General features: G+C 57.7%; 1 protein-coding gene across 1 annotated transcript in view; it reads left to right on the top strand.

Annotated features, from left to right (window-relative positions):
• Window positions 1–24,344, top strand: part of LOC137456121 (hydrocephalus-inducing protein homolog) — a 70,310-nt gene that overhangs the window by 38,932 nt on the left and 7,034 nt on the right. Inside the window, exons 28-54 of the mRNA XM_068167427.1 lie at window positions 4,490–4,617; window positions 4,711–4,902; window positions 5,286–5,435; window positions 5,997–6,236; window positions 6,527–6,701; window positions 7,478–7,633; window positions 8,146–8,319; window positions 9,251–9,426; window positions 9,887–10,030; window positions 10,267–10,450; window positions 10,870–11,011; window positions 12,254–12,383; window positions 13,091–13,669; window positions 14,112–14,315; window positions 14,736–14,938; window positions 15,076–15,258; window positions 15,479–15,598; window positions 16,748–16,907; window positions 17,013–17,189; window positions 17,605–17,799; window positions 18,399–18,498; window positions 19,076–19,175; window positions 20,267–20,435; window positions 21,030–21,268; window positions 22,367–22,469; window positions 23,071–23,275; window positions 23,624–23,862. Of these exons, the coding sequence (XP_068023528.1) occupies window positions 4,490–4,617; window positions 4,711–4,902; window positions 5,286–5,435; window positions 5,997–6,236; window positions 6,527–6,701; window positions 7,478–7,633; window positions 8,146–8,319; window positions 9,251–9,426; window positions 9,887–10,030; window positions 10,267–10,450; window positions 10,870–11,011; window positions 12,254–12,383; window positions 13,091–13,669; window positions 14,112–14,315; window positions 14,736–14,938; window positions 15,076–15,258; window positions 15,479–15,598; window positions 16,748–16,907; window positions 17,013–17,189; window positions 17,605–17,799; window positions 18,399–18,498; window positions 19,076–19,175; window positions 20,267–20,435; window positions 21,030–21,268; window positions 22,367–22,469; window positions 23,071–23,275; window positions 23,624–23,862 (4,967 nt within the window). The remainder of the gene's footprint in view (window positions 1–4,489; window positions 4,618–4,710; window positions 4,903–5,285; window positions 5,436–5,996; window positions 6,237–6,526; window positions 6,702–7,477; window positions 7,634–8,145; window positions 8,320–9,250; window positions 9,427–9,886; window positions 10,031–10,266; window positions 10,451–10,869; window positions 11,012–12,253; window positions 12,384–13,090; window positions 13,670–14,111; window positions 14,316–14,735; window positions 14,939–15,075; window positions 15,259–15,478; window positions 15,599–16,747; window positions 16,908–17,012; window positions 17,190–17,604; window positions 17,800–18,398; window positions 18,499–19,075; window positions 19,176–20,266; window positions 20,436–21,029; window positions 21,269–22,366; window positions 22,470–23,070; window positions 23,276–23,623; window positions 23,863–24,344) is intronic.

Genomic DNA, 24,344 nt, shown 5'->3' with positions numbered 1-24,344 from the left:
ACGGGGAGAAAAACGGAGATGACGGAAAACACAGGAGACGGGCCAGGCCGCTGAGAAGCCGGGACAATGCTGCTCCGGAGAACAGAAGCTGCCCGGAGGACCACAGCCCCAGCCCTCTACAGACCCAGGCTGCCCAGAGGAGCCTCAGCACTGTTCCTGTATCAACCCAACATCTCCCCAGAGGACCACAGCTGTTCTCCAGCAAAAGCCTCACCACGGTGTCTCTACAAACCCAACATCTCCTGCAGCACCTTTCCTCCACAGACTTTATCTTGGGGGGGATGAGGGGTGTGGTAATATAATTCCTTTCCTCTTCTATCTCTCGTCTCTCTCTCTCTCTCTTTATTTTCTCCCTCTCCCTTTCTTATGTCCACTTTCTCTATTTTCTCCCTCTTCCTTTCTTATGTCCACTTTATTTATGTAATAAATAGTCTAGCTGTTGATACTTTGGCCTCGTTTGTGCCATTAATTTCACAACACGGGAATATTTAAAAGAACTGTGTCTCTGGACCGAGACATCTAATGTCTCCGGACCGTGACATTTAAATGGCGTAGTTGGCAGGATTCCCGTGCAGTGAAAAGTATCACAGCAAAATTATTGCATTTCTGAGAACCCCGAAATGTGTGTGTGTGCCTGAGACGTACTTTTAGTACGAAGCGAGAGTGGAGTCCAGATTCGCGTTTCCACTCGCCCGCGAGGGAAGTGGCCGGAGAAGGACGAAGCGAAATTTTCAGAGAGACTGTGTGGGAGTTCTCAAAAGCTTTAAATGTGTGTGCTTTCTCGGGGAAGATTATCCGGGGTACAACTGTTGGGTTTATAGTGTGACCTCCTCGAGAATCCTCTGTACCCTGCTTTAAATTTGTGTGTGCATTCCCGGGGAAGATTATCTGGGGTACAACTGTTGACTTTATAGTGTGACCTCCCCGAGAATTCTCAGTACCCTCTTTTAGGAAACCCAGTGTTGGTGATATTTGTAAAGTGTGGCTTTCCCGAGAAGCCCAGTATTGCAGCAAAAGTTGAGAAACTTCTGCCGGTGTGTGTTCGCTCAGGGAAACAGAGTAACTCTTCCCTAAGAATCACAAGGTTGTTATCCTAGTGTAACAAAAAAAAATTGAGGTACAACAGCTAAGAAGCTTTTGCAAGTGTGGGTTCACTCAGGGAAATAGTGTGACTTCCTTGAGAAGCCCAAGTTGTTGTTGTTTTTTCTTGTGTGTGACCTCTCCTGGGAAATCTATTGTGCATTTTTTCCTGGAGAAGATTATTTTGGAGTAAGCCTTTTAAAAGTGTACGTTTTTCCAGGGAAGATTTTGATCTGACTTCCCCGCGAAACTTAGTGCCCTATTATCTTAAAATTCAATTGGAAAAGGAGAGGAGGCAAAATTCGTATTTGGACTCAAAAGAGGGTGTGAATTACTTGGAGTCTGCCCCCATATATCCTCGGGCAGAATTGACAGCGGCTAAGGAAGCTGCTGCGCATATCAGACCTCTCATTAAAACTGAAGTTTTATATGAGGATGGGGAGGTTACCCCCACTATCACAACCAAAGAAACACCTTTCTCCTCAACTGAATTGGCCAAAACTCGTAAAGAATTTGCACGCTCTGCTGGGGAATCTGAGGTGGAATATGTCTGGCGAGTTTCAAAAACTGGAGGTGATCAGATTATGTTAACAGAAGCTGAAGCCATGGGCTATTGGGGTGATAATGTTTTTCTAACTACAAAAAACAGAAGTGGACCCTGGAGTCTTACGCAAAGAGCTGCCTATTGGGCAGGGGGGTTTGATCCAAAGGAGAGGGGTGAACCCTTAATTCTGCGGGGAGGGATGAATCAGATAATGGAGAATGTGCAAAAAGCTGCATGCCTGCAGATGATATATGAAAGGGAACTAAAACATCATTTTGAATCCCCTCTTTCTATCCTGGTGGATGCAAACAGAATGACTCCTTTGATCAGGGGCCTCTCTGACTTGCTTAAAATAAGAGGTATCCAGCTTCAAAAAGAAATAGCTAATACCCCACTTTCTTCCAGGACATGGCAAGATGTGGGGAGGGAATTATTAGATTATGCTAGGCAGTATAGTGTACCTGAGGAAATGAAAAAACCTCAAACTAGAGGCTTGAGACATGTGAAAATGACTCACCCACCAAGCCCCCAGGGCCAGATGCGCCGTATTCCTAGTAGGCACCTGGCTGGGGGCAGGGAACACTTGAATACCCGGCAATATTGGTGGGGGGTGGGTCGGGAGAAAGGTATTCCAAAAGAAGTGGTTGATGGGGTAGCCACGAGACAATTACGAATCATTGTGCAATGTTGGCCCGAGCCTAAAAAGAGGGCTGAGGTCACTGCTCCCCTCTTGGTGGGACCATTTGATGAGGGGAGGGATATGGCCCCCAGGGCAACTAAGGGCTTCACTTCCCAGCGGTGAATTGGGGGGTGAAGCATGAGTCAGGAGATCACCAAAAAATTGTACTTGGTTTGGAAAAAGGCCTTTGTGTTTAGCTTGGCTTTGAGAGAACCTGAAACAATCAACGATACTTACAGGCCCATTCAAAGTAATTATCACCTGAGAGGGTGGCTGTGAATGGTAACCTGGAAATACCAGTTTTGTATGTTTCAAGGTTGTGTTTCTTATTTAAGTTCTAATGCTAAATTTAAGTTCTAATGCTGAAGACTACCTGATGTATTGTCAGAAGGACTTGTCTTGCTACAATATGGAAGACTTCTCAAGTTTTGCATCACAGAAGACATCTCTTCAAGGACTGTACTTTCCATAACCCCGCAGACATTCAGATCTGGACTGAAGCTCTCACTTCAATTCCAAACTGAAGGACTGACGGGGTGGGGGGGGGTATGGGTTTGTTTGTTCTCCTGCCTTCCAGGAGGAACAAGGATGCTTTCACCTTGTGTAATTACCTGGTTTAATTTTGTTATAATTGTCAATCTTGTATAAATCCCTGTTGCATACAGTGATTCAACATGTAGTGTCCAATATGCAGTTTGTGTCTAATGATGGTGTACAACAGATTTGTGCTGTTAGCCAATCAAAACTTATGTCTATTGCAAAAATTGTTTAAAACTTCTTTCCTTTCTTTTCCACTTCTTTCCTTTCTTTTCTTTCTTTCTTCCTTTTATCTTTGATTGACGGGGTGGTGTGACAGTCTAATAAGTTTGTCTCTCTCTATGTGAGTCAACAAAGATAAAAGTGATAGCAGAGCCACTGGAAAGAAGGTGGAAAGAATCCTGTCCACCAATCCTGGATGCAAATCAGCTTGTGATTGCATCGTGATAACACGGGACTACAACAATGGACCCAAGGACCCAGCCATCACACCTTTAGGGCAAGATAATCACCACCTGTTTCCTGAGTTTTGTCTGGATGGAGACAGGGTAGACGGAGATTCCCCCCTCCTCCAGCCAGGGTCTTGCCCAAACACACAGATTTCCTGCCACTGGAATTCCTGAGGGACAATATTTGACTACATACCTAAGGACTAAAAAGCTGTATAAAAGACTTGAGCAACTGCTGGTTTGTAGAGAGAAACAGAGGAGAGAAACAGAGGAGAGAAACAGAAGAGAGAAACACAGGAGAGAAACAGAGGAGAGAAACAGAGGAGAAAAACGGGGAGAAAAACGGAGATGACGGAAAACACAGGAGACGGGCCAGGCCGCTGAGAAGCCGGGACAATGCTGCTCCGGAGAACAGAAGCTGCCCGGAGGACCACAGCCCCAGCCCTCTACAGACCCAGGCTGCCCAGAGGAGCCTCAGCACTGTTCCTGTATCAACCCAACATCTCCCCAGAGGACCACAGCTGTTCTCCAGCAAAAGCCTCACCACGGTGTCTCTACAAACCCAACATCTCCTGCAGCACCTTTCCTCCACAGACTTTATCTTGGGGGGGATGAGGGGTGTGGTAATATAATTCCTTTCCTCTTCTATCTCTCGTCTCTCTCTCTCTCACTTTCTCTATTTTCTCCCTCTCCCTTTCTTATTTATGTAATAAATAGTCTAGCTGTTGATACTTTGGCCTCGTTTGTGCCTTTAATTTCACAACACGGGAATATTTAAAAGAACTGTGTCTCCGGACCGAGACATCTAATGTCTCCGGACCGTGACAGGGTATCCCAACAGCTTCTGGCATCAGCCCTGAGGCAAGGCTGCAGCACCACCAATCGCTGCCTTGCTGTGCAGAAAGGGTGCTCAGAGGTCTCCTCCCAGCTGCTTGTAGGGAGCACCATGGCATGGGAGTTCTTTGAAGAGCTCTGAGTGTCCTTCCCTGCACTTGCTGGAGCTCCTCAGCTGCAATGTTTTCCTTTCCCCTGTGGCTCCTGGGCTCTGGCTGTGCAAAGCTTTTGCCAAGGGAGAAGGAGCAGCAGCTTTTCTGGAGGTGCAAAAGATCCTTCCCAGAGCTGCTAGCCAGGACACTTAAGGTGCTTGTGAGCCATCTCATGTCCCCTGTGCCTCAGCTGCTTCCTTTCCATCTGTTGAAGGCTTCAGCGTGGACCTGGGGCTCGTGAAGCAGCTGCCCTGCTCCCAGAGCAGAACCTTCACTGTGTGCTTGGAGCCCCAAAGTGCCACCCTGCCGCAGGGCGAGGTGGAGGCACTGCTGCCCATCAAGGTGCCCTCTGCTTCCCCCCCTCCCTGTGCCCACACTGCCTTTTGGGGCAGCTGGCAGGCTGGGATCTCACCTGGATGCTCTGTCCCTCACTAGGTTGCAGGAGGACCCACATGTCGTGTCCTCCTCCGTGCCAAGGTGGCTGTGCCCTCCCTCAGCCTCTCCAGGGCCAGGCTGGAGTTCTCTGCTGTCCAGTGTGGGCAGTGCCAGGAAGAGACCATCCGGCTCTACAATCAGCTCCCACTGCCCTGTCAGTGGTTCCTCAGCAGGGAGGAGCCTGCTCAGAAGGTAAAGCACAGACAGGGTGTGACTTGGAGCCTCTTGGCTGCCTTTCTTTCTCCTCTCTTGTCCTCTCTGCTCCTCTGGCTGCTCGAACGCTTGGGCTCCAGCTGGGCTGAGGAGGCTTTGGAGGGTGCAGAGCAAAGCTGCAGCCCCTGGGCCTGTTCACCAGCTGGTGCTTCACTTTCTGCCATCTTCACCCCTTGCTCCTCTTCTGAGGAGCACCCTCCCCAGCTGCCTCTCCTGCCTCCACATTTTGCCACCAGTTCTAGGCCAGTGCTGGCCACATCTGGTTTGGATGTGTGCTCCTACCCCACGAGTGCCAGCACTGCAGGCAGCCAGCTGTGTCCTGCCAGAGCAAGGAGACCTCACCCCCCTGGTTTTGTGCTCAGGTGGACAAAGCTTTGCCAGCCAGCAGGCGTCAGAAGCTGCTGCAGGAGCTGAAGGCCAAGGCCTCTGTCTTTGAGGTGCTTCCCTCAGCTGGAGTCCTGGACCCTGGGCAGTGGTGCAACCTGCAAGTTAGATTTTCCCCCGTGGAAGAGGTGAGCTGGGTGGATGTCAGCCCCAGGAGGTCTGGCAGGGCAGTGTGGGAAGGAGAGCCCAGGCAGGGAGCAGGAACTGAGCTCTTCCTCGACATGCAGCTTTCTGCAAGCTCAGCTTCCCCTGCTGGAGCCTCTGCAGAGGGGGCTTGGAGAGCCAAACACTGAGCAGAGGACACTCCCCTCCCTCCTGTCTGCCTCCTCTGCCCCTCTTCTTCGGCTGCTCTTTGCCCAACACAGCAGTGCCAGGGCACTGGGCAGGATAACCCTGTGGATCTTTCTGCTAAGCACTGCACTGTCCCAGGGAGGGCTCCAGGGATGGGCATCTCCCACCTCTTTGGGCAGCCTGGGCCAGAGGCTCAGCATTCAGCTTCCAAAACATCTCCTTTCCTTGGGGTCTGCATCTCCCTTTTTCAGTTCCAAACCATCCCTCCTTGTCCTCTTTTCTGTTCTCCATTCCCCTCAGAGGTGCTGCTACCATCCCTGGCCTTGGGGCATGGGGTGAATTTGAGGCCCTGCCACCTGGCACTTCATGGAGGAGCTTCTGCACTTTTCTCTTTTCAGAAGCCCTACCTGAGCCAGCTGAAGATCAACATTTGCCAGAGCAGCCAGCACCTCCAGCTGCTGGTCTCGGGCAGTGGGTTGGAGCCACGCCTGGAGTTCCAGCCTGAAGTGCTGGAGCTGGGGCCAGTGCTGCCATCCAGCCCCGGGGCACAGGGCACAGTGGTGGTGAAGAACCCTTGTGAGTTCCCCATCGAGTTTTACTCCTTGGAGTTTGACCAGCAGTACCTTGCTGAGGAGCAGGTAAGAGACAAAGTCTGGTCCCCAAGGCCACGTTCCTGGAGCTTCAGGGCACTGCAGCATTCCCAGCCTCGTGCCAGGGAGCTGGAGACAGAAGCCAGGGCAAAGCCTGGTGGTGTTGCAGGGTTAGCTCCTCTGCTGGCAGGCTGTGGAGGGGCTTGGCTAGTCCCTGGTGTTGGGAGGGAGGCCCGAGGGAGAAGATGGCTTGGCTGGGGAGCTGCTCCTGTGCTGGAGCTCCTGTGCTGGAGCTCCAGCAGTGCCTCCCACGAGTGGTTTCTCTTTCCCATGCACAGATCCTGCGGCAGCTGCAAGACTACGACTGCCGCAGGACCTTGCTGCTGCCTCCACGTGCCCCAGGGGAGCAGCTGCCTCCAGAGCTGCTAGAGGGCTGTCAGGGCCAGAAGAGGCTGCAGGATGAGCAGGCCAGGTCCAGTCCTCAAGACCCAACAGCCCAGGACAAGGCTGAAGGTTTGACGTTGGTTGTCTCGAGTGGAGGCTCAGCAGGGAGCCCAGCCCCCTTCCCCTGAGCTCTCCTCACTCCCTAGCTTGGTGGAGCAGGTCCAGGGTGACACTTGTGACAGCCATGAGAGCAAGCAAAGCAAGCTTCTGTCTGCCCTGTCTGGGGAAGAACTCAAAATGTCCCCTTGCAGGAGGGCCAGGGCCAAGGCAGAGGTCTGGGAGTTTTCCTCAGCTTCCCCAAAGGAACATCTTTGCCCCGGGAGCTGCTGGGGTCAGGCTGATGGTGAAGCTGTCCTGGGCAGCTCAGCGCCTTTGCTCTCCTCCCTGGCACTGCAAGCTGAGGTGCTCTGGGTGACCTCCTAAGGGCTGTTCTGGTGAATTCAGAGCCAAGCCACATCTACTGCAGTGACATTTCTAAAGCACCCAGGTGGAGCCTCTCCCTTGGGGCTCTGTCAGATGCCCCTTTCTGCCTGTGCCCTCCTTACTCAGCAGGACCTGGGACCAAGCTCCCACGAGGACCATGTAGACAGTTGATGGAAGGAGATTTCTCTCAGTCCTTTTAGGTGTTGCTGCATGCTCTGCTTTCCTCTTGCTGCCACCCCATTTACTTATGGGCATGTTCAGCAGCATCAAGGGCAGAGCCTGATCTGCACAAGCTGAAAGGAAGTCCATGGATGTGACATTGGTTTGAGCAGAGTCTCCTCTGCCAGGATCTGAGGGGCTGGAGGGGATGAGGAGGATCACAGGTAGGCAGGAGGCTGACTCCTCTACCCATTTCTGCACAGCTGAGCATCAGCCAAGCTCCACCAGCATCAAGGAGGCCACAGAAGAACTGGAGGCCAGCCCAGTCCGTAGGGCCCTCGCCCGGTACCTCAGCGTCGCTGAAGGAGCCCCACAGCGCAAAGGGATCGTGCTCATCATCCATGGGGCACCCCTGGCAGGTACCTGAGCTGGAGCTCTTGGCTGTGAGGAGGGGGGAAGCAGGAGAGGCATGTCCTGGTGGAGCACGGTGCTGGGTTGAGCAGTTGAAGCGATGCAGGGGGAGGCACAGCTCTGCTGGGGTGGTCCCAGGCCCTCAGCAGCTGGTGCCAGTGGTGTGGCTCATCTGGTGTCCATGCAGCTGGGCTCTGGTTCCCCCCAGGAGGGTGACCATGTGCCCCTTGCTGCATGGCAGCACGGTGCCTGGTGTCCCTGTTGCCTGTGGAGCAGTGCCGAGCCCGGCCCGAGCCCTAAACTGTGCCCAGCTGCTGCCTGAGGCAACGCCAAGCGGCACAGGCCAGGGGATGGTCTGAGTGGTGGTGGCACAGGGCTCAGAGCAGCGCCCCAGGCCCAGGCTTGAAGTGGCTCCCTAAGGGAGGGATGAAGTCCTCCTCTGTTTGGGGAGCTCGCAGAGCCTGTCCCCGGCAAGCCCTGCGGCCGCAGGGGTCCCCAAGCAGCCTCCCTCTCTCTGCAGGCAAGACGTCGGCAGCGGCCGCCCTGGCCAAGCACTACGGCGCCGCCTGCCTGTCCCTGGACGCTGTGGTGAGCGAGGCCGTGGCGGCCGGGAGCAGCGCGGCAGGGCGGCGAGCCCGGGAGCTGTGCAGCGCCGCCGGCAGCCAGCAGAGCCTCCAGCAGGCACAGGATGGCCGTAAGGAGACAGGCTGGGCCCGGAGCAGCGCTGCTGCAGCCCCCGGGGCTTCCTGCTTCTGCTGGCTCCAGAGCAGTGGCACAGCCCCGGGGGCTCTTGAGGAGCAGGGGTGCAGCACAGAGCAGGGCAGAGCCCTTGCAGAGAGCAGTCCTGGGGACTCAGACGCCAGCCGAAGGGCTCATGCAAGGGCACTCTGCCTGCCCTGCCCTGCCCTTCTCTGCACAGCTTCCTTTGCTAGGGGTGGGGAAGCCCCCAGCATCTTTCTCAGAGCTTTTCCCTTGCCTGCGTGCAATCTCCACCCTGTCCCTCATGGCCATCAGGCAGAACTTCTGCCTGCTTTCAGCAGGCACAGCCCTCTGAAGTGGCTCCTTAGGCATGAGGTGACTGACTTTGTGGCTTCACAAGGCCAAGAGGAAGGGCAGGAGCTCCCAGAGGAGTCTGAGATGAGAGCCATGCTGTAGCTGAGCTCTTTTCTCCCGCGGTTTCCCTGGGGGTGCTGTCAGCTCCTGCAGCTCCTGCACACTGAGTTGTTTTCCACCTGAGTCCAAGCTCTTGGCGGAGCCTTTATGGGGCAGTGGGTAGCCCAGGCTCTGCTGGCTGAGGCCACAGCTTGGCTCTGCTTGGGCTACCTTGGCATTGCTCAGCTTTGAACCTGCCTGGGTTGAAAGCTGGTGGAAGGAAGAAGGGTCTGGGTCCCTGGCAGGGTTGTCTCCCGTGGAGATGGACAGTGGAGGTGGGGCAAGGCATCCAAACCTCTCTGGCTTGTAACTGCAGTGCCAGGTTGGTCTGTCCTGCCACAGGAAGAGGAGAGCAGGGAAGGAGCTGCTTCTGGAGAACAGCGAGTGCATGTCCCTGCCAGGGTGCCCACTGGGGTGGAAGGTGCTGGTGTGCTCCTCCCAGCAGCCCCCTGAGCCTTCTGGGCCCTCCGCAGGTGTGAGGGCAGCTGCTGCCCTCTGGCGGCGGCGCAGCACCAAGGCCAGGCCCCGGAGCTCTGTGGACAACGGCAGGCAGCAGCCCCTCAGCTCCCGAGGCCAGCCCAGAGCTGCGGCCGGCAAGGGGCAGGCTTCTGCTGAGAGACAGCTTCCGACGGAGTCCTCAGGCTCCCAGGTGAGGCATGGCCTGCCCTGGCTGATGCCAGGGAACTTTCTGTGAGCTTTGAGCTGTTTTGGTCGGGATAGGACTCCAAGATGATCAAATCCAGCTGCTGACCCAGCACTGCCAGGTCACCACTACACCGTGTCCCTCAGCACCACATCTTTCTGGCTTTTCAGTCCCTCGGGGATGGGGACACACCCCTGGCCCTGGGCAGCTGAAGATCAGGCTAGTCCAGGAGGCCTGGTCAGCTGCTTGTCCTTCCTGTGCTGTGTGCTGGTGCCAGCGCTGGGGGCTGCTGCTCCAGGGCTGTGCTCTGCAGGGTTGTCCCCCGGAGCCGCTGGCCTGCGCTTTCCTTTCAGTCCCTTGCTAGGGAGAGAGCTCAGCTCCAAGGCCAGCAGCTGGGATTGCCCAGGGGGTGCCAAGGGGGTTTATGTTGTGGTGATGTTCAGTGTGGTGCTGTTCAACACTGCAGGGCTCCTCCGGCTCTCCTCTCATCTCTGCCCCTCCTGCGCAGCCCTGGCTGAGCCCCAGCGGCAGCACGGTGGCAGAGCTGGGCCCGGTGAGCTGCGTGCTGCCCGAAGAGCTGCTGGTGGCCATCCTCTCTGAAAGGCTGCAGGTGCGTGGCCAGGGGGCAAAGGACACCTTCCTGCTGGAGAGGCACAACTGGGAGAGCAGGAGGAGTCCTGCTGTTGGAGGGGTCCTGGGCTCCTTGGGGGAAGCTGCAGATGCCAGCAGCTGGCAGGGCCGTGGGGACAGCTCAGAGCTTGGGACAGCTGCTTGGTGACCTTTGTCACTGAGTGGCCCAGAGCTGCAGCATGGCACAGCTGATTTTCTCTTGGCCTTTCTTCACAGCTGAGGGACTGCTCCCAGGGAGTGGTGTTTGATGGCCTGCAGAGCCTCTTTGCAGGCAGCACAGTGTCTGCTCTCCTCTGCCTGCTCAAAGCTGTTGGAAACCAACCTCGCATCTATTTTGTCAACCTGCTGCAGGATTTTGCCTCTTGGCAAGCCAGGCAGGCAGCTGCAGAGGAGCAGGAAGGTGAGAATCCTCATCTCCCTGCCTCCCAAGGCTTCTCTCCAGAGCCCTCAGCCCTGTCCACATGTGTCTGGTTCAGCAGCAGAGCTGGTGAGAGGTAGTTTCAGGAAGCCTTCGACTTCCTGCCTTGGTGCAGCTGACTGTTGCTTAGAACACAGCAGAGCTGAGGCTGGGAGACTTCTCTCAGTCTCCAGCACTGAAGCTTGGGCCCAGGTGCAAGCTGCTGGGGCTCAATGTCTGAGCAGCAGCCGGCTATGCACCATGCCTCTGTGCCAGACTGGTGCTGGTTTGGGGGTTCTTTGGAGCTGGGAGCAGGGCTGTGAGCTCCCTGCTGGCTCCTGGCAGGGCTGGGCCAGAGCTGTGGCTCCTCGCAGCTCCCCCAGCACAGCTCTGCTCTGTCTCTCCTCTGGTGCCTGCTGAAGGCCGGCAGCGGGAAGAAGCGGCCAGGAGGGAGGAAGCAGAGCTCTGGGAGCTGGGGGAGGAGGAGTTTGATGCCCTCACGGAAGAGCAGAAAGCTCAGCTGGAGAGCAGGATCCGACAGCTCCAGAGGGAGAGGAGGCAGAGGTCTGTAAGCCTTCTGTGGGGAGCTGCCCAGCACAGTGTCCCTGCAAGGTGTCCCTGCTCTGGGGCCCTTGGTTGGGCTTGGGGAGGTTCCAGAGAAGAGGCCAAAAGTGTCCCTGCCGAGCGGCACAGGGATGCTGCCTTCCCCCTGCCTGGCTGCCAGCAGAGGAGAGACCTTCCTGCAGGGAGCTGAGAACATCTCCTCCTGCTGCTAGTGCTGAGGCCTCGGGCTCAGAGCCTGCTGCAGGCAGCTGGGCTCTGTGCTGGCCTTGCCCTTATGCTTCTGAGGGTCTCTAATTTCATGATGTTAATTCCCATCCCCTTCAGCCCTTCCTCACCTCAGCAGAGGGGCTGTGGTGTGGGTCTGTGTGAGGCACATCTCCCAGGACAGACAGCACAGGTTTCCCACAGTCCCAGCTGGCTTCCAGCAGGAATCCTGTTTGTTCAGAGCCTGTTTTGCAGGAGGGGAGCTGCTGCAGCCTTTGTTTTCTGACTGCTGTGGCTGTCCTCCATAAGGAGCAGGCCATGCCCATGGAGAAGGGCTGGACAAGCTGAGCAGAGTTGGCATCAGTGAGCATCTTGGGTGGGATCAGCAATAGTGTGGTCAGCAGGAGCAGGGAAGGGATTGTCCCCCTGTCCTGGGCACTGGGGAGGCCATAGCTCCAAGCCTAGATTCAGTTTTGGAAGGACACTGAAGGGCTGGAGTGTGTCCAGAGAAGGGCAATGAAGGTGGGGAAGGCTCTGGAGACTGCCAAACCCCTGTGGGGGTGGTGCTGAGGAGCATGGGTTAGTGGGCAGCTGGCAGTGCTGGGCTCCTGGTTGGACTTGATGATCTGAAAGATTTCTCCCATCCAAAGGGATTCTGTGAGTCTCTGATTCTGAGCACTGGTGCAGGGAGAACTAGGGGTAAGTGCTTGGTCAGCTGCTTTACTCGGGGAAATCAAGAGAGAGCTTCAGGCATCAGTGTGGAGTGATGGTGGAGCAGCCTTTGGCCGGTGCCTGGGGGGACCTTACTGGAGCAGCAGCAGGATTTAGCCCTTCCAACAGCAAAGCCTCACTGGGGCTGGCCTTGCAGACCCCCTCCCCCCTTTCCTCCCTTGGAATGTTCCCAGCCTCCCCAGCTTGAGGGAGATCCCTGGAGAGGTTGTAAGGGCTCTGCGTGGGCTCAGGGTCAGTGGCTGAAGTGCAGGAGCCCAGGGCTCTGGTGGGGACTCTCAGAGCTGTTTTCCTTTTGCCTTGCTGCAGGGCGCTGCAGCGGCTGGCTGAAGAGCTTGAGGAGCAGCACCAGGAGCTGCAGCACTGGAAGGAGGCAGAGGAGCTGAGGAAGTGGAAGCAGAGCAAGAAAGAGCAGAAAAGGCAGCCTCTGGTCAGGGAGGTGGGTGGCTGTGTGAGCAAGAGCCCTGGGGATCTTCCCGCTGAGCTGCAGCCCTGTTGAGAATGCAGCAGCCCCAGGCCGTGCTGGGCAGCCTGCTCCTGGCTGGGGCTGTGCTGGGAAACAACAGCTGGTGCCTGATGGTGCTGCTGCTTCACCAGGGGCTTTGCCACAGCTCTGGGGGTGAGCTGCTCTTTTGGGATCAGGCTGCCTTGGAGTCCTGGCTCCACACAACTCCAGACATGCCCTGGGAAGTCCTGGGTGGCTTTGGTCCAGCATTCCTCCCCACCCTGCTTGTGCCCTGCAGCTCTGAGCCAGGGCCTGCCTGGGAAGTGGGGTCTGCTCCTGCCTGCCTGGCAGGAGAGAGCAGCAGGACCCAGGTGTTTGTGAGCAGCCAGGCTTCCTAAAGAGTCAGGGGTACTCAGCATCCCCAGAAACCAGCCCCAAGGAGTGCTCAGGAGGAAGGAGGGCTCTGGAGTTTCCTGCTGGGCTTGGGGCAGCTCCTATGTTGCTGACTGCTTGTGGGTCTGGCACTGAGGGCTTTGGTTTCAGTTGAGCTCCCCTGGGTACCAGCTGTGTTCTGGCCTGGGACTTGTAGAGCACCTGGCACAGATGATGCCTGGGCTGCTGTTGTAAAGATCATCAGTGTCCTGCAGCATTTGAGTCCTGCTTTGAAATGCTGATGGCTTTCTCCTGCTCCTCCTGCCCAGAGCATCAACACATCCAGCAGCAGCACCAAGCAGCTGAGTGTCAGTGAGCAGGCAGGCAAGAAGGGCTCTGCCAAGGAGGGCCCAGACTCTGCTGCAGCTGGCAAGGAAGATGAGAAGAAGCAGAGCAAGCTTGCCCCGGCAGACACCTGCTCAGAGCTAGAAGCCCAAGAGCAAGGCCAGGCTGACAGCAAGAACTTGGCCCTGAGCTTTAAGGCCTATGAGGCATCACAGAAAGATGTGGCACGTGTTTTGTCATGCTGGGACAGGGTGCAGGGTGTCCTGCTGTCCCCTTCAAAGCAGGAAGCTCAGCAGCAAGCAGAAGATCAGCAGCAGCATTTATCCAGGCCCAGAAGGCAGAAGGCTAAAAAGAAGGAGCGTCAGGAGAGGCAGGAGAAAGAGCTCCTGGAGAAACTGAAGCCTCCTGAGGCCCCCAAGTTGTCTCAGCTGGAAGGGGGAGGTGCAGCAGGGTCAGCCAGTGGCCAAGAAGTTGGCGTGCCCTGCTTGGACATCGAGGTGCTGAGCTCTGCAGATGTGCTGAGCACCATCCTGGAGAGCAGGAAGCTGCCAGGGGCAGAGCAGGTAGGGCCCCACAATGCTCAGGTGCTGAGCCTGCCCCGTGGGGGCCCTGGGGCCTTGTGTCCCAGCGGGTGCCAAGGGCACAGAGCCTTCTCCAGGCTGCTGCTGCTGTCCCTCAGCAGCCTTGTGCTTTGGCTGGGGGCAGAGGGAGTGCTCTCTGTGCAGGCCTCCTGCCTGTCAGCTGCTCTGCCAGTCTGGGGAGAAAGGGGGTGCCAGGGCAGCCCCTGGGCTTTGCTCCCTTCAGCTGAGTCACTTGGGGCAGAGATTCCTCTGCAGGTGCCACCTGTAGTCCTGGCCCTGCTCTGGAGCCTGCTCCCCACCCTGGGCAGAGCAAGGGCTGTGCTCCACCTCAGTCAATCAGAGCTCCCTAACAGCTCAGTGTCTTTCAGGAGGTGTGAGGATAGAGGCCACAGGAGCATGACCAAGGTTTGCTCTTCTGCTTTAGGTGCTGGATGAGCTGGGCCTGGGTCCCTCAGGGCCCCCCATTCCTCCCCCTGCTGTCTACTCTGTGGTTCACTGCCCAGCCAAGCGGGAGGTGCCTGCAGAAGTCCTCCAGCACTTTGTGCTCCTGCCAGCAGCTGCCACAGGGCCAGAAGAGGAGGAGGCTCCTGAAAGTGTTGTGGATGTCCCCACTGTGCCCACAGTGAAGGTGCCAGGACAGGGACCAGGCTGGATGGGGGCAAAGGGGCAGGTGGGATGGAAAAGGGTGAGAGTGGCAGGGCAGTGAAGATGTGACAGGGCCCAAGCCTGCAGAGATCCCTTCTGGCTGTCCAGAAGAAAGAGCTCTGCTTGAAACACAGGGCCAGTCTGAGAGGAGAGGCAAAGCCTCAGCAGCAAAGCCTGCTCTGCCCCTCAAACCTTCAGCTGGGAGGTGCAAAGATGGAGAGGAGCTGGCACTGAGTGCTGAAAGCCCTATCCTGGGCTGATCCCCAGCAACGTGGGCAGCAGGTCAAAGGAGAGGCTTTTGCCCCTGTGCTGTGCTCTGCTCTGCTGAGAGCTCCCCTGCAGTGCTGGCTCTCAGGGCAGGTCTCAGCTGTCTTTCCCTTTGCTCTCTCCCTTTGGGGTGAAGACCTCAGAGGAGCAGGGCACCCCAGCCAGAGGCCATTGGAGAAGGGAGAAAGGCAGCAGCAGCCAGGAGGCTGTGAGGGGAAAGCAGAGCTCTGGCTGTGGCAGGAGAGATCTCCAGGGACCAGCCACAGGACCCCCCAGCCGTTCCTCTGAGGGGGACCAAAGGCACGTGGACACCCTGCCCCCCCCAGAGAGCTGTGCCAGGTGAGCTGTGAGGGAGGAGGGATCCCTCTGCTTCAGGGCCAGCTTGCCAAGGAGGTTTCCCACCCCAGCTCCACCATGGCTCCTCCTGCTCTCCTTTGCTCCTCAGCAGTGCCTGAAGGTTCCTCTTTCCCTGCCAGGCTCAGCAGCTACCGCTGGGTAGTGCCTGCCCAGGGCCAGGTGGTGCTGCAGGTCCACTTCAGCTCCGCGCTGCTGGGCAGCTTTGAGCAGAGGCTGCACTTCGAGCTGCTGGGCACCAAGCGCCCCTACCAGCTGCACTGCAGGGGCACCTGCCTGTACCCCAGCATCAGCCAGGAGCCACGGTAAGGCTGGCCCCTGGGGCCGTCCCGCTCTGCTGCCCCTGAGCTCAGAGCTGAGACTCTGCCCCTTGTGCCCCTGGGACCTGCCTGAGCCCCCCAGCATCTCTTGCCGTGCTTGGAGCTGGGCAGCGGTGCTGTGCCTCGGCCAGCACTAAGAGTTCAGCCTTTGGGAGCAGGTTTTGTGCTCAGAGAATCTCCCAACTCTTCCTTCTCTCTGTGCCAGGGAGGTGTTTCCTCGCTGCAGGCAGAGCAAGGCAGCTGATGCCATCATCTCCAAGCAGTATGTCCTGAGCACGGGGATGTTCCACTTCGGGCCGCTGCTGTGTGCCAAGGCAAGAGACAGGTAGGTGCTGCCCAGCCCCCAGCTGTGCTGCTTGCAGGACCTTGTGCTTCCAGGAACATGCACCCAGGGGCACGATTCAGGGCAGGCCCGGGCAGAGAGCTGGGAGTTTGGTGGCTTGGAAGGAGCACAGCTGTGGCAACTTGAGCACCTAGCAGGCACAGGAGTGCTGGGGGGGATGGAGCTGATCTTCCTGCCCCCTGGGGGCTTTGGTGGCCAGAGCCAGGTGCTGCTTGCAGCCTGAAAGCAGCTTGGGGTCACTTGTCAGCCCCCATCTCAGCTTCAGCAGCTTTGTGCTGTTTGTTTCAAGTGCTGGGAGCTCTGTGGGTCAGCCTGAAGGAGCAAAGGAAGTTTTTCTGCTGAGGGACTGGAAACCCTCCGTGAAATCTGCAGTGTCAGCAAGACTTGATGGTTGGAGCTGCTGTTGGGGGACAAGCACCTGCAGGGCAGGGCAAAGGGGATTTCCATTTTCCTGATCCTCACTGCTGGATAGAGTCTGGCCTTAAAATAATGTCCCTGTAGCTGCTGGCATCTTTCTGTTTTTCACTTCCCTCTTCTTTCAGCATTAGAAATGGAGGTTTGTCTGCAGGGGAGCTCTGGAGAGCTGGTGGCATTCTGACACCCCAGGGAGGTTAAATCAAAAGAGTTTAAAAACCACAAGAGGATTTGGCCAGGCTGAGGCATTGCCTTTTTTTGACCTTTTCCCACCAACCTCTGTCCCACACCTGAACCAGGAGGTGTTTGTTAACTCTGGGATTCCTCTTGGGAAGGAATCCTTTTGCTTTCCCGCCCTCAGCCTCAGGCTCACCCAGGAGCTGGGCCCAGGCAGTCTCCTGGCTGCTTTGGAAGAGAGAAGCTGAGCTCTTGCCACACTTTCCTGGGAAGCCTGCAGGGAGGGAAAGCCAGCAGAGGAGGGGAGGAATCCAGGTGCCTGCTGTGCTTCTGTTTTGCCAGGCACCTTTGAGGTCCTGGTTTGTAGAAGGCCTCTTGAAGTGGCCTGTGCACACCTCTGGGATGGAGACACCAAGTGTGGGCTGGGCATCCAAGGAAGCAGGGAATGAACACAGGCAGCATGCAAGGTGTCCCACATGAGCCTTTCTCTCAGGCTGCTTGACAGAGCTCCCCTGCAGCCTTTGCCCTTTCTGTGGCCAGGTCCAAGGCTGTGCTGCAGGATGACAACTGCGAGCAGCTCTCCATCTGCAATGTCAGCCCCTGGGAGGCAGAGGTGCACTTCTCCTTTGAGCGGGGTGGCAGTGGGGGCACCTTCCTCTTGGAGCCTGCCAGCATGCAGCTGGGACCTAAGGAGAAGCAGGTAGGAGACAGGCAGGTGGGACAGGGAGCAGCAGCAGAGCCCAGGAGCTGCCCCTCCTGCTCACTGAATGTTCTTCTGTGCTTCTCTTTGTGGGGCTGGGGCCAGGAGCTGAGCATCTGGGCATACCCCACTTCACCTGGCCTGGTGGAAGACAGCCTCATCTGCTGCATCAAGGGCAACCCAGAGCCAGTGGTCTTCCACCTGTGCTGCCAAGGGGTGCAGGTGAAGCTGGGGGTCAGCCCCAAGCAGCTGCATTTCAACAGGGTGCTTCTGCACAGGTCAGTCAGGCCAGGGGCACTCTGCTGGGGGTGGCTCTGCTGCAGCTTCCCTTTCCTCAGCTTGGAGGCTGGGCCAGCAGCCCTCTTGCTCCCAGCACTTGCCAGCCTCTTGCTCACCGTTCCTTGCTGGCTGGGATGTCCCATGACAGTCCCCAGCTCTAGCCCCCCAGCAGTGGGTGCCCTGATGCATTTGCTTCTCCTCTGCTGGTGCAGAGAGAGTGGCTCTGGCTCTGGCTCTGCCTGCTGTTGGATCCCCTTCTGCCACCAAGCTCTCCCTAGGGGCCTCCCCTCTCAGGCTTGTGGCAAAGAGCAAAACCTGCAGGGTGGTTTCAGCCCCATGGGGAGGGCTGCTGCCAGCGGCAGGGCTGCCGCTGTGCCCCTCAGCAGCTGGCACTGAGCCTTGGTGTCTCCGCAGCGAGCACAGCAGGAGCCTGCTGCTGCGGAACAGCTGCCCCCTGCCGGTGGCCTGGAGGCTCAGCGGGCTGGAGAGCCTCGGCGAGGGCTTCTCGGTGTCGCAGAGGCAGGGCACGGTCGGGCCCCGCTCGGAGCTGGCCGTGCAGCTGTGCTTCAGGAGCACCAAGGCTCTCGGCGTGGAGAAGAAGATCCGCTTGGAGGTGAGGGGACAGGGCCCTGCCTGGCAGAGCTGGGCAGAGTGCTGTGGGCCCTGGGGGATGGAGGCTGTGTCTGAAGGCAAAGAGGGCCAAAGGATGAGCCCTGAGGAGATTCCTTTGAGCCCACATTGTCTGGGCCCTTAGCACCAAGGGACCCTCACTGAAGGATGCTGCTTAGGAATACCTCAGTGCTGAGCAAGAGCTGAGGGTGGGGGGCAAGAAGATGGAGCCAGGCAGTGGTGCCAGCACAGAACAAGGGGGAAGAGGCAGGAACTGGAAGCCAGGAGGCTCCAACATCTTTGGTGTGAGGGTGCTGGAGCCCTGGAGCAGGTTGCCCAGAGAGGTTGTGGAGTCTCCTCCTCTGGCTATTAAGGCTTTGTTCCCTGGGGTTTAGAGGCTGCATTGCAGTGAGGCTGCTGCCTGCTAAGAGAGAGTTGGCTGTCATTGCCACCTGCTCTGGGACACCTCAGGACTCTTGTGGGTGTTTGTACATCACACTGCCTCCCAGGCTGGGTAAAGACAGCTGCTAGAGACAAGGACTCCTCTTGTTTAGCAGGAACACTGAGGAGAATGACTTTAGGGTTTGCTTCTTGCTGCCTCAGGTTTCAGATGCAGAGAATGTCCAGGGTGTTGTTCAGGTGGAGAACATTGAAGTTGTGGCTGAGGCCTATGAAGTTGCTCTGAACATCACCCTGCCTGAAGGTCAGTGGCTGGCCCCAGAGCAAAGGAGTTCAGATGCATTGCACTGCTGGGGCAAGTGGGGGGTGGGATGGGGTGGGGTGGGATGGGATGGGATGGGATGGGATGGGATGGGATGGGATGGGATGGGATGGGGTGGGATGGGGTGGGACAGCAATGCAGGCCTGGCATGGATCCATGGCACAGGTCTCTTGCCAGCTGTGTGGAGTAAAGCACTGTCAGGTCACACAGTGCCTTGCCTCTCTCACACCTTGAAGTGTGCCCCTTTGAAACACCAGGGGTGGGAACAAGCAGCTGGCAGTTCCTGAAGGCTCAGTACAGCACATCCAGTGGTTGATCTGTGCTTGGAAGCAAGGAGGTAGAGGCTGAGCTCCTTGGCTGCTAAGCCCTACAGATCCTCTCTGAGTAAGAAGAGCAAAGGGCAGCAAAGCAGCCAGAGAAACCTTGCAAGGCTGGAGACTTGCTGAGCAGAGCTTTGTCCCACCTGAGCTCTCCCAGTCTCTGTCTCCTGACTGGGTGCAGCCTGCAGCAGCTCCAGCATCCTCCCCATCCCTTCCCTCGCTCTGGGGGTGTCCTGCAGGTGCAGATGGCTGTGTGAACTTTGGAGTCCTGGAGGTCCTGGGGAGTGCCAAGCAAGTGCTGACCCTGAGGAACCAAGGGCAGTGCAAGCTTGCATACAGGTTGGTCCAGCTGCCTGCTCTGGGAGTGCCTGGGGCCAGCACCTGCCCAGGCCTGCAGTCTGCTCCTGTGGCTAGAAGCTGTTCCCATGCTGGCTGCCTCATGGTGTGTGTGACCACTGGGACTGTCCTGAGCTCCAGGCTCCATTTGCATGGAGAATCCAGCCCCAGCCCAGCAGTTCTGCACAGCTCAGCAGGCACCACAAGGAGAGCCCCTGGGCTCTGGGGTGCAGTAAGAAGAGTGTGGCCAGCAGGTCAGGGGACATTCTCCTCTGCCTGTCCTCTGCCCTAGGGAGACCACCTCTGGAGTCCTGGCTCCAGCTCTGGGCTCCTCAGTGCAAGAGGGAACCACTGGAGAGAGTCCAGCAGAAACTAGAAAGGTGCTGAGGGGCCTGGAGCAGCTCTGTGAGGAGCAAAGGCTGAGAGCCCTGGGGCTGCTGAGCCTAGAGAAGAGCAGCCCCAGAGGGGAGCTGAGCAATGCTCAGCAGCAGATAAAGGACCTGTGGCAGGCAAGAGGTTGGAGCCAGACTCCTGACAGTGGTGTCCAGGGACAGGCCAAGGGGCAGTGGGCACAAACTGGAACCCAGGAAGTTCCATCTGAGCAGGAGGAGAAACTTTGCTGTGAGGGTGCTGGAGGCCTGGAGCAGGCTGCCCAGAGAGGTTGTGGAGTCTCCTTCTCCGCAGAGATTCCAACCCCCCCTGGCCCTTGTGCTCCTGGGCAAGCTGCTGTGGGTGCCCTACTTTAGCAGGGGGCTTGCACCAGATGATCCCCAGAGGTCCTTTCCAAACCCTCCCATGCTGGGGGTCTGGGATTTTGTGCCCCTGAAGTTGAGGCCAGTCCCTGCTGAGCTCTGTTGCTGTCCTTCCAGGGCTAAGTCCTTTCTCTTCAGGAGACTCTTTAGAGGAGGAATGAAAACGCTGGGGGTGGAGGGGAGCTGCCAGCACTCAGCACTGCCTGGCTCTGCCAGGGCCTGGGGCTCCTAAGCACAGCAGAATTCTTTGGTTGGTTTTTACTGGTCCCATGCCAGGTCCTGGCTGTGCTGCTGGCCCCTGGGCTGTTCACTGCAGAGATCTTCTTCTCCTTCCCTCCCCAGGTTCAGGCTGCGCCCCACAGACCCCGGAAGCCGTGACCTGGCCTCCCACCTCACTGTGCAGCCCCAGCAGGGCCTGCTGCCTGCCTCTGAGCGTCCTGTCCGTGTCCAGCTGCTCTTCCACCCCCAGAGGGAGATCAGCATTGAGGACAAAGCCATCCTGCTGTGCCAGGTGAGCTGCCTGGGGCAGGCAGGGTGAGCACAGCTGGGCTGAGGGGGTCAGGAGGACATGGCTGTGCTGGAAAGCAAGCTTTAGCTGGGGAACCTTCTGTTATTTGCACACAGCAAAGGCTTTCAGAAGCCAGCTCTGGCCCTTCCAGTGCTGGAGGGGGCCAATCCAAAAGCTGGGGAGAGACTTTGGATCAGGGCCTGCTGGGACAGGACAAGGGGTGATGGTTTGAAACTAAAAGAGGAAGATTCAGCCTGGATAGGAGGAAGAAATGTCTGACACTGAGGGTGGTGCCAGCCTGGCCCAGCTTGGCCAGGGAGGTGGTCATTGCCCCATCACTGGGAGCACTGCAGGTCAGGTTGTTTGGAGCTCTGAAGCACCTGCTCTGCCCTCAGGTGTTCCTGCTGACTGCAGGAAAATGGAAGCAATGACTCCTCCAAGCCAACCCATTCCATGATTCTAAGAGGGGCTGAAAATGCAGTTCTGGAGAAGGACTTCAGAGCAGGGGGATGAGCTGATGGGCACCTGGGCTGTGGCCACAGGCCAGAGCCAGAGGTTGGGCTCTGCTGGATTTACCAAGGCCTGCCCTGGTTGCAGGTGCTGGAGCCCAAGCTGAGGGCAGGAGGGGAGCCCATTGCCAGCATCCCAGTGAGGCTCTCAGCCAGAGCTGTCTTCAGCCAGTACAGCATCAGCCCTGCGGCGCTGCTCGACTGCGGGGCCATGGCCAGCGGCACCAGGAGGGCCTGCAGCTTCCTGCTGCAGAACAGAGGCCTCCTGCCCTTCCAGTTCCTCATCTGCAGAGCAGAGCAGGCTGCAGCTGAGCCCACAAAGAAAAGGTGAGAAGGCCTGCAGCAACCTTCCTGCTGGAGGAGGCCCCACAGCAGGGCTGGCGTGTGGCAGGCAGCCAGGACACACAAGCAGGCTGCACTGTGAGTCCTGGGGCCAGGTTTGGGCCCCTTACTCCAAGAGCATTGAGGTGCAGGAAGGTGGCCAGGGAAGGACAACAAAGCTGGGGAAGGGTCTGGAGCACATGGGCTGTGAGGAGCAGCTGAGGCACCTAGCATTGTTTAGCCTGGAGAAGAGGAGGCTGAGGGAAGCCCTTCTGGCTCTCTACAACTCCCTGAAGGGAGGCTGGAGCCAGGTGAGGTTAGTCTTTTCTCCCAAGGAACAACTGCTAGGACAAGAGGACACAGCCTCAAGTTGTGCCAGGGGAGGGTTAGGCTGCACATGAAGAACAATTTCTTCCCCTTGAGGCTTGTCAAGGCCTGGCCCAGACTGCCCAGGGCAGTGGTGGAGTGCCTGCTCCTGGAGGGGTTTCAGAGCTGTGGAGAGGTTGGTGCTGGTCTCCTCTCACAGGTAATTAGTGACAGGGAAAGAGGGAATAGCCTCAAGCTGTGACTGGGTAGGTTCAGACTGGGCATTAGGAAAAACTGTGTCCCAGCAAGAGTGGTCAGGAGAGGAATGTGCTGCCCAGGGAGGTGGTGGAGTCACCAAGCCTGGCTGTGTTTGAAGGTCGTTTAGATGTGGTGCTTGGTCTGTTCCAGCCCCAACACCTCTGTGACTCTGTGAGGTGTGGTGCTGAGGGCCATGGCTTAGTGGTGACCTGTAGTGCTGGGGTCAGTCTTGGCCTTGCTGACCTTAAAGGTCTCTCCCAACTAAACAAGTCCATGTTCTGTGAGCCCTGGGTTATTGTCTGCCTGTGCAGTTGGCTTGTGAGCAGGGAGGAGAGAGATGCCAGAGAATCCTCCTGCTCATCCTCATGCAGCTGCTGCTGGAGCCCATCTGCCCATCAGCTACAGCCACAGGTGGTGCAGGGGGCTGTGAAGAGCAGGAGGACTTTCTTCCCTGGGGAGGAAGGGTTGGCTGTGGAGAAGGGCAGGAGGAGCTCAGCCTGAGGGATGTTCTCTGCTCTCTCCTCTGGGTGCACATCAAAGGAAGTTCTCCGACTCCCACAAGCAGGGGAGCTCCAGTGGAAGGTCTGCTGCAGCCAAGCAGAGCAAGCCCTTGCTGCCAAAGGAAACCAAGCCCTCCGTGAAGGTGGGTGGCTCCTGCTCCCCAGGACAGGCTCCTCCCCTGCTGTGCCCAGGCTGGGGGCTTGTGCCCACGGCATGGGACAGGGGCTGCATGGGGGAGACCCATCCTCTGCCAGCCCTGAGCAGAGGAAGGAGCTGCTCAATGCTGTGCTCTTGCTCAGCCCTGGAGCTGTGGGGCCAAGGGGAAGGGATCTGTACCTGGGAGCTGCTGGCCAAAATAAGGCTGTGAGTGCCACAGCTGTGGAGTGTCCCTGCTGAACTCCCAGTCCAGGGACAGGAGATGACCTTGCCTTGCCTTCTGCCCAGTCTGCTCTCCTCTCTGATGGTTTCTCACAGTTCTCTCTGCTCTCTTGTTTCACACTGGAGGCTGAAGGACCCCAGCTCCCACCTTCACCCTTTACAGCCCAACTCCTTTCTCTAAGCCACTCAGGCTAGGCCTGCACATCTCCTTAGCTTGTTCATCTCATCCTGGGTTGTGCTCTGGGCCGTGGTGTCACCCCTGCCTGCCCTGGGCCCAGCTGGAGGCCAAGGCCCAGGGTCCTCCTTGCTGGGATGCTCAGAGTGAGGCTGTTTGCCATCAGCCTCTGCTGGGACTCTTTCTGCAGGCTCGCCTCACCCTGGGCATGTTCACAGTGTCCCCTGCCTTTGGCTCCATCCTTCCTGGGGAGCAGCAGCTGGTGACAGTAGATTGTGCTGCGGAGCTGCCAGGGCCGTGCCAGGAGCAGCTGCTCATCGACATCAGCAACAGAGACCCCAGGGACAACCCTCTTGGCATCCCCTACACCCTGCTGGCCGAGTCCTGCCTTCCAGGTGAGTGCTGCCCACGGGTTCCTGTGGCCAGGCTGCTGCTGCTCGGCACCCAGCCTCAGTCCTGGGACAGAGCAGACAGCCTGAGCCTGACGTTGCATCTCTCTGCCAATCCTCAGAGGTTCTTGCCAAGCCCACCAGTGGGAGAGGCTGGGAGGGATGCATGGAAGGATCAAAAGAAACCCTTTCAGACTGAGGGTGCCTGAGCTCCATCCTCACAGGCAGCTCCCCCACCCAAGGCTGGGGTTTGCAGCTCCCTGGGCAGAAAGAGCTTCTCAGAGGCCAGCAGGGGCAGGGCAGGTCAGCAGGAAGGATTCTCCATCCTCAGCCCTCCCTCTGCTCTGCTCACAGCATTCGTGGCTGATGACCTTGAGGCCATCTTTGAGGGGCATCAGATCTGCAGCAGCAGCAACCTCTGCCAGGTCCTCCAGACAGTGCAGGAGCAGCAGGGGGTGTTCCTCACAGATGAGAACAAGTTCATCTTCACCAACGTCCTGGTTGGGCACCAGGCCACGGCACACTTCAAGATCTGCAATGTGAACAGAATCCCCTGCCATGTGCTCCTCTCCATCAAACCCAGCCCCAGCAAGGTAAGAACAGGAGGCCTTGGGGAGTCTCTGAAGGCTGTGTGGCATCTGCCTTGTTCTCCAGCTTCCTTGCTTCCTTTTGCCCAGCCTAGTGCAGCTCAGGGCAGGTGAGAGCTGGGCTGCATTCAGTGTGTCTCAGGCAAGGTTTTAGCTCCAGGCCCCTGGGGCTTTGGAGTGAGACCTGAGCCCTTCTGAACATCTCTTGGAAGCACAGGCAGAGGAGGAGCTTTTCCTCAGCTTTGAGCCAGGGCTCCAAGCAGACCCTTTTGGGGTGGGCTTGGTCTCCTCTCAAAAGGAATAAGTGCTAGGACAAGAGGACATGGCCTCAGGTTGTGCCAGGGGAGGGTTAGGTTGGACATGAGGAGCAATTTCTTTCCCTTGAGGGTTGTCAAGGCCTGGCCCAGGCTGCCCAGGGCAGAGGTGGAGCCCCATCTCTAGAGGGATTTCAGAGCTGTGGTGCTGAGGGCCATGGTTTGGTGGTGACC

The sequence above is a fragment of the Melanerpes formicivorus genome, unplaced genomic scaffold (assembly GCF_026170545.1).
Source record: "Melanerpes formicivorus ecotype bairdi unplaced genomic scaffold, bMelFor1.0.p_v2 SCAF_116, whole genome shotgun sequence".
Classification (NCBI taxonomy): Eukaryota; Metazoa; Chordata; class Aves; order Piciformes; family Picidae; genus Melanerpes; species Melanerpes formicivorus.
Note: the sequence above shows the minus strand (reverse complement) of the source record. Positions and strands in the feature narration are given on the sequence as shown.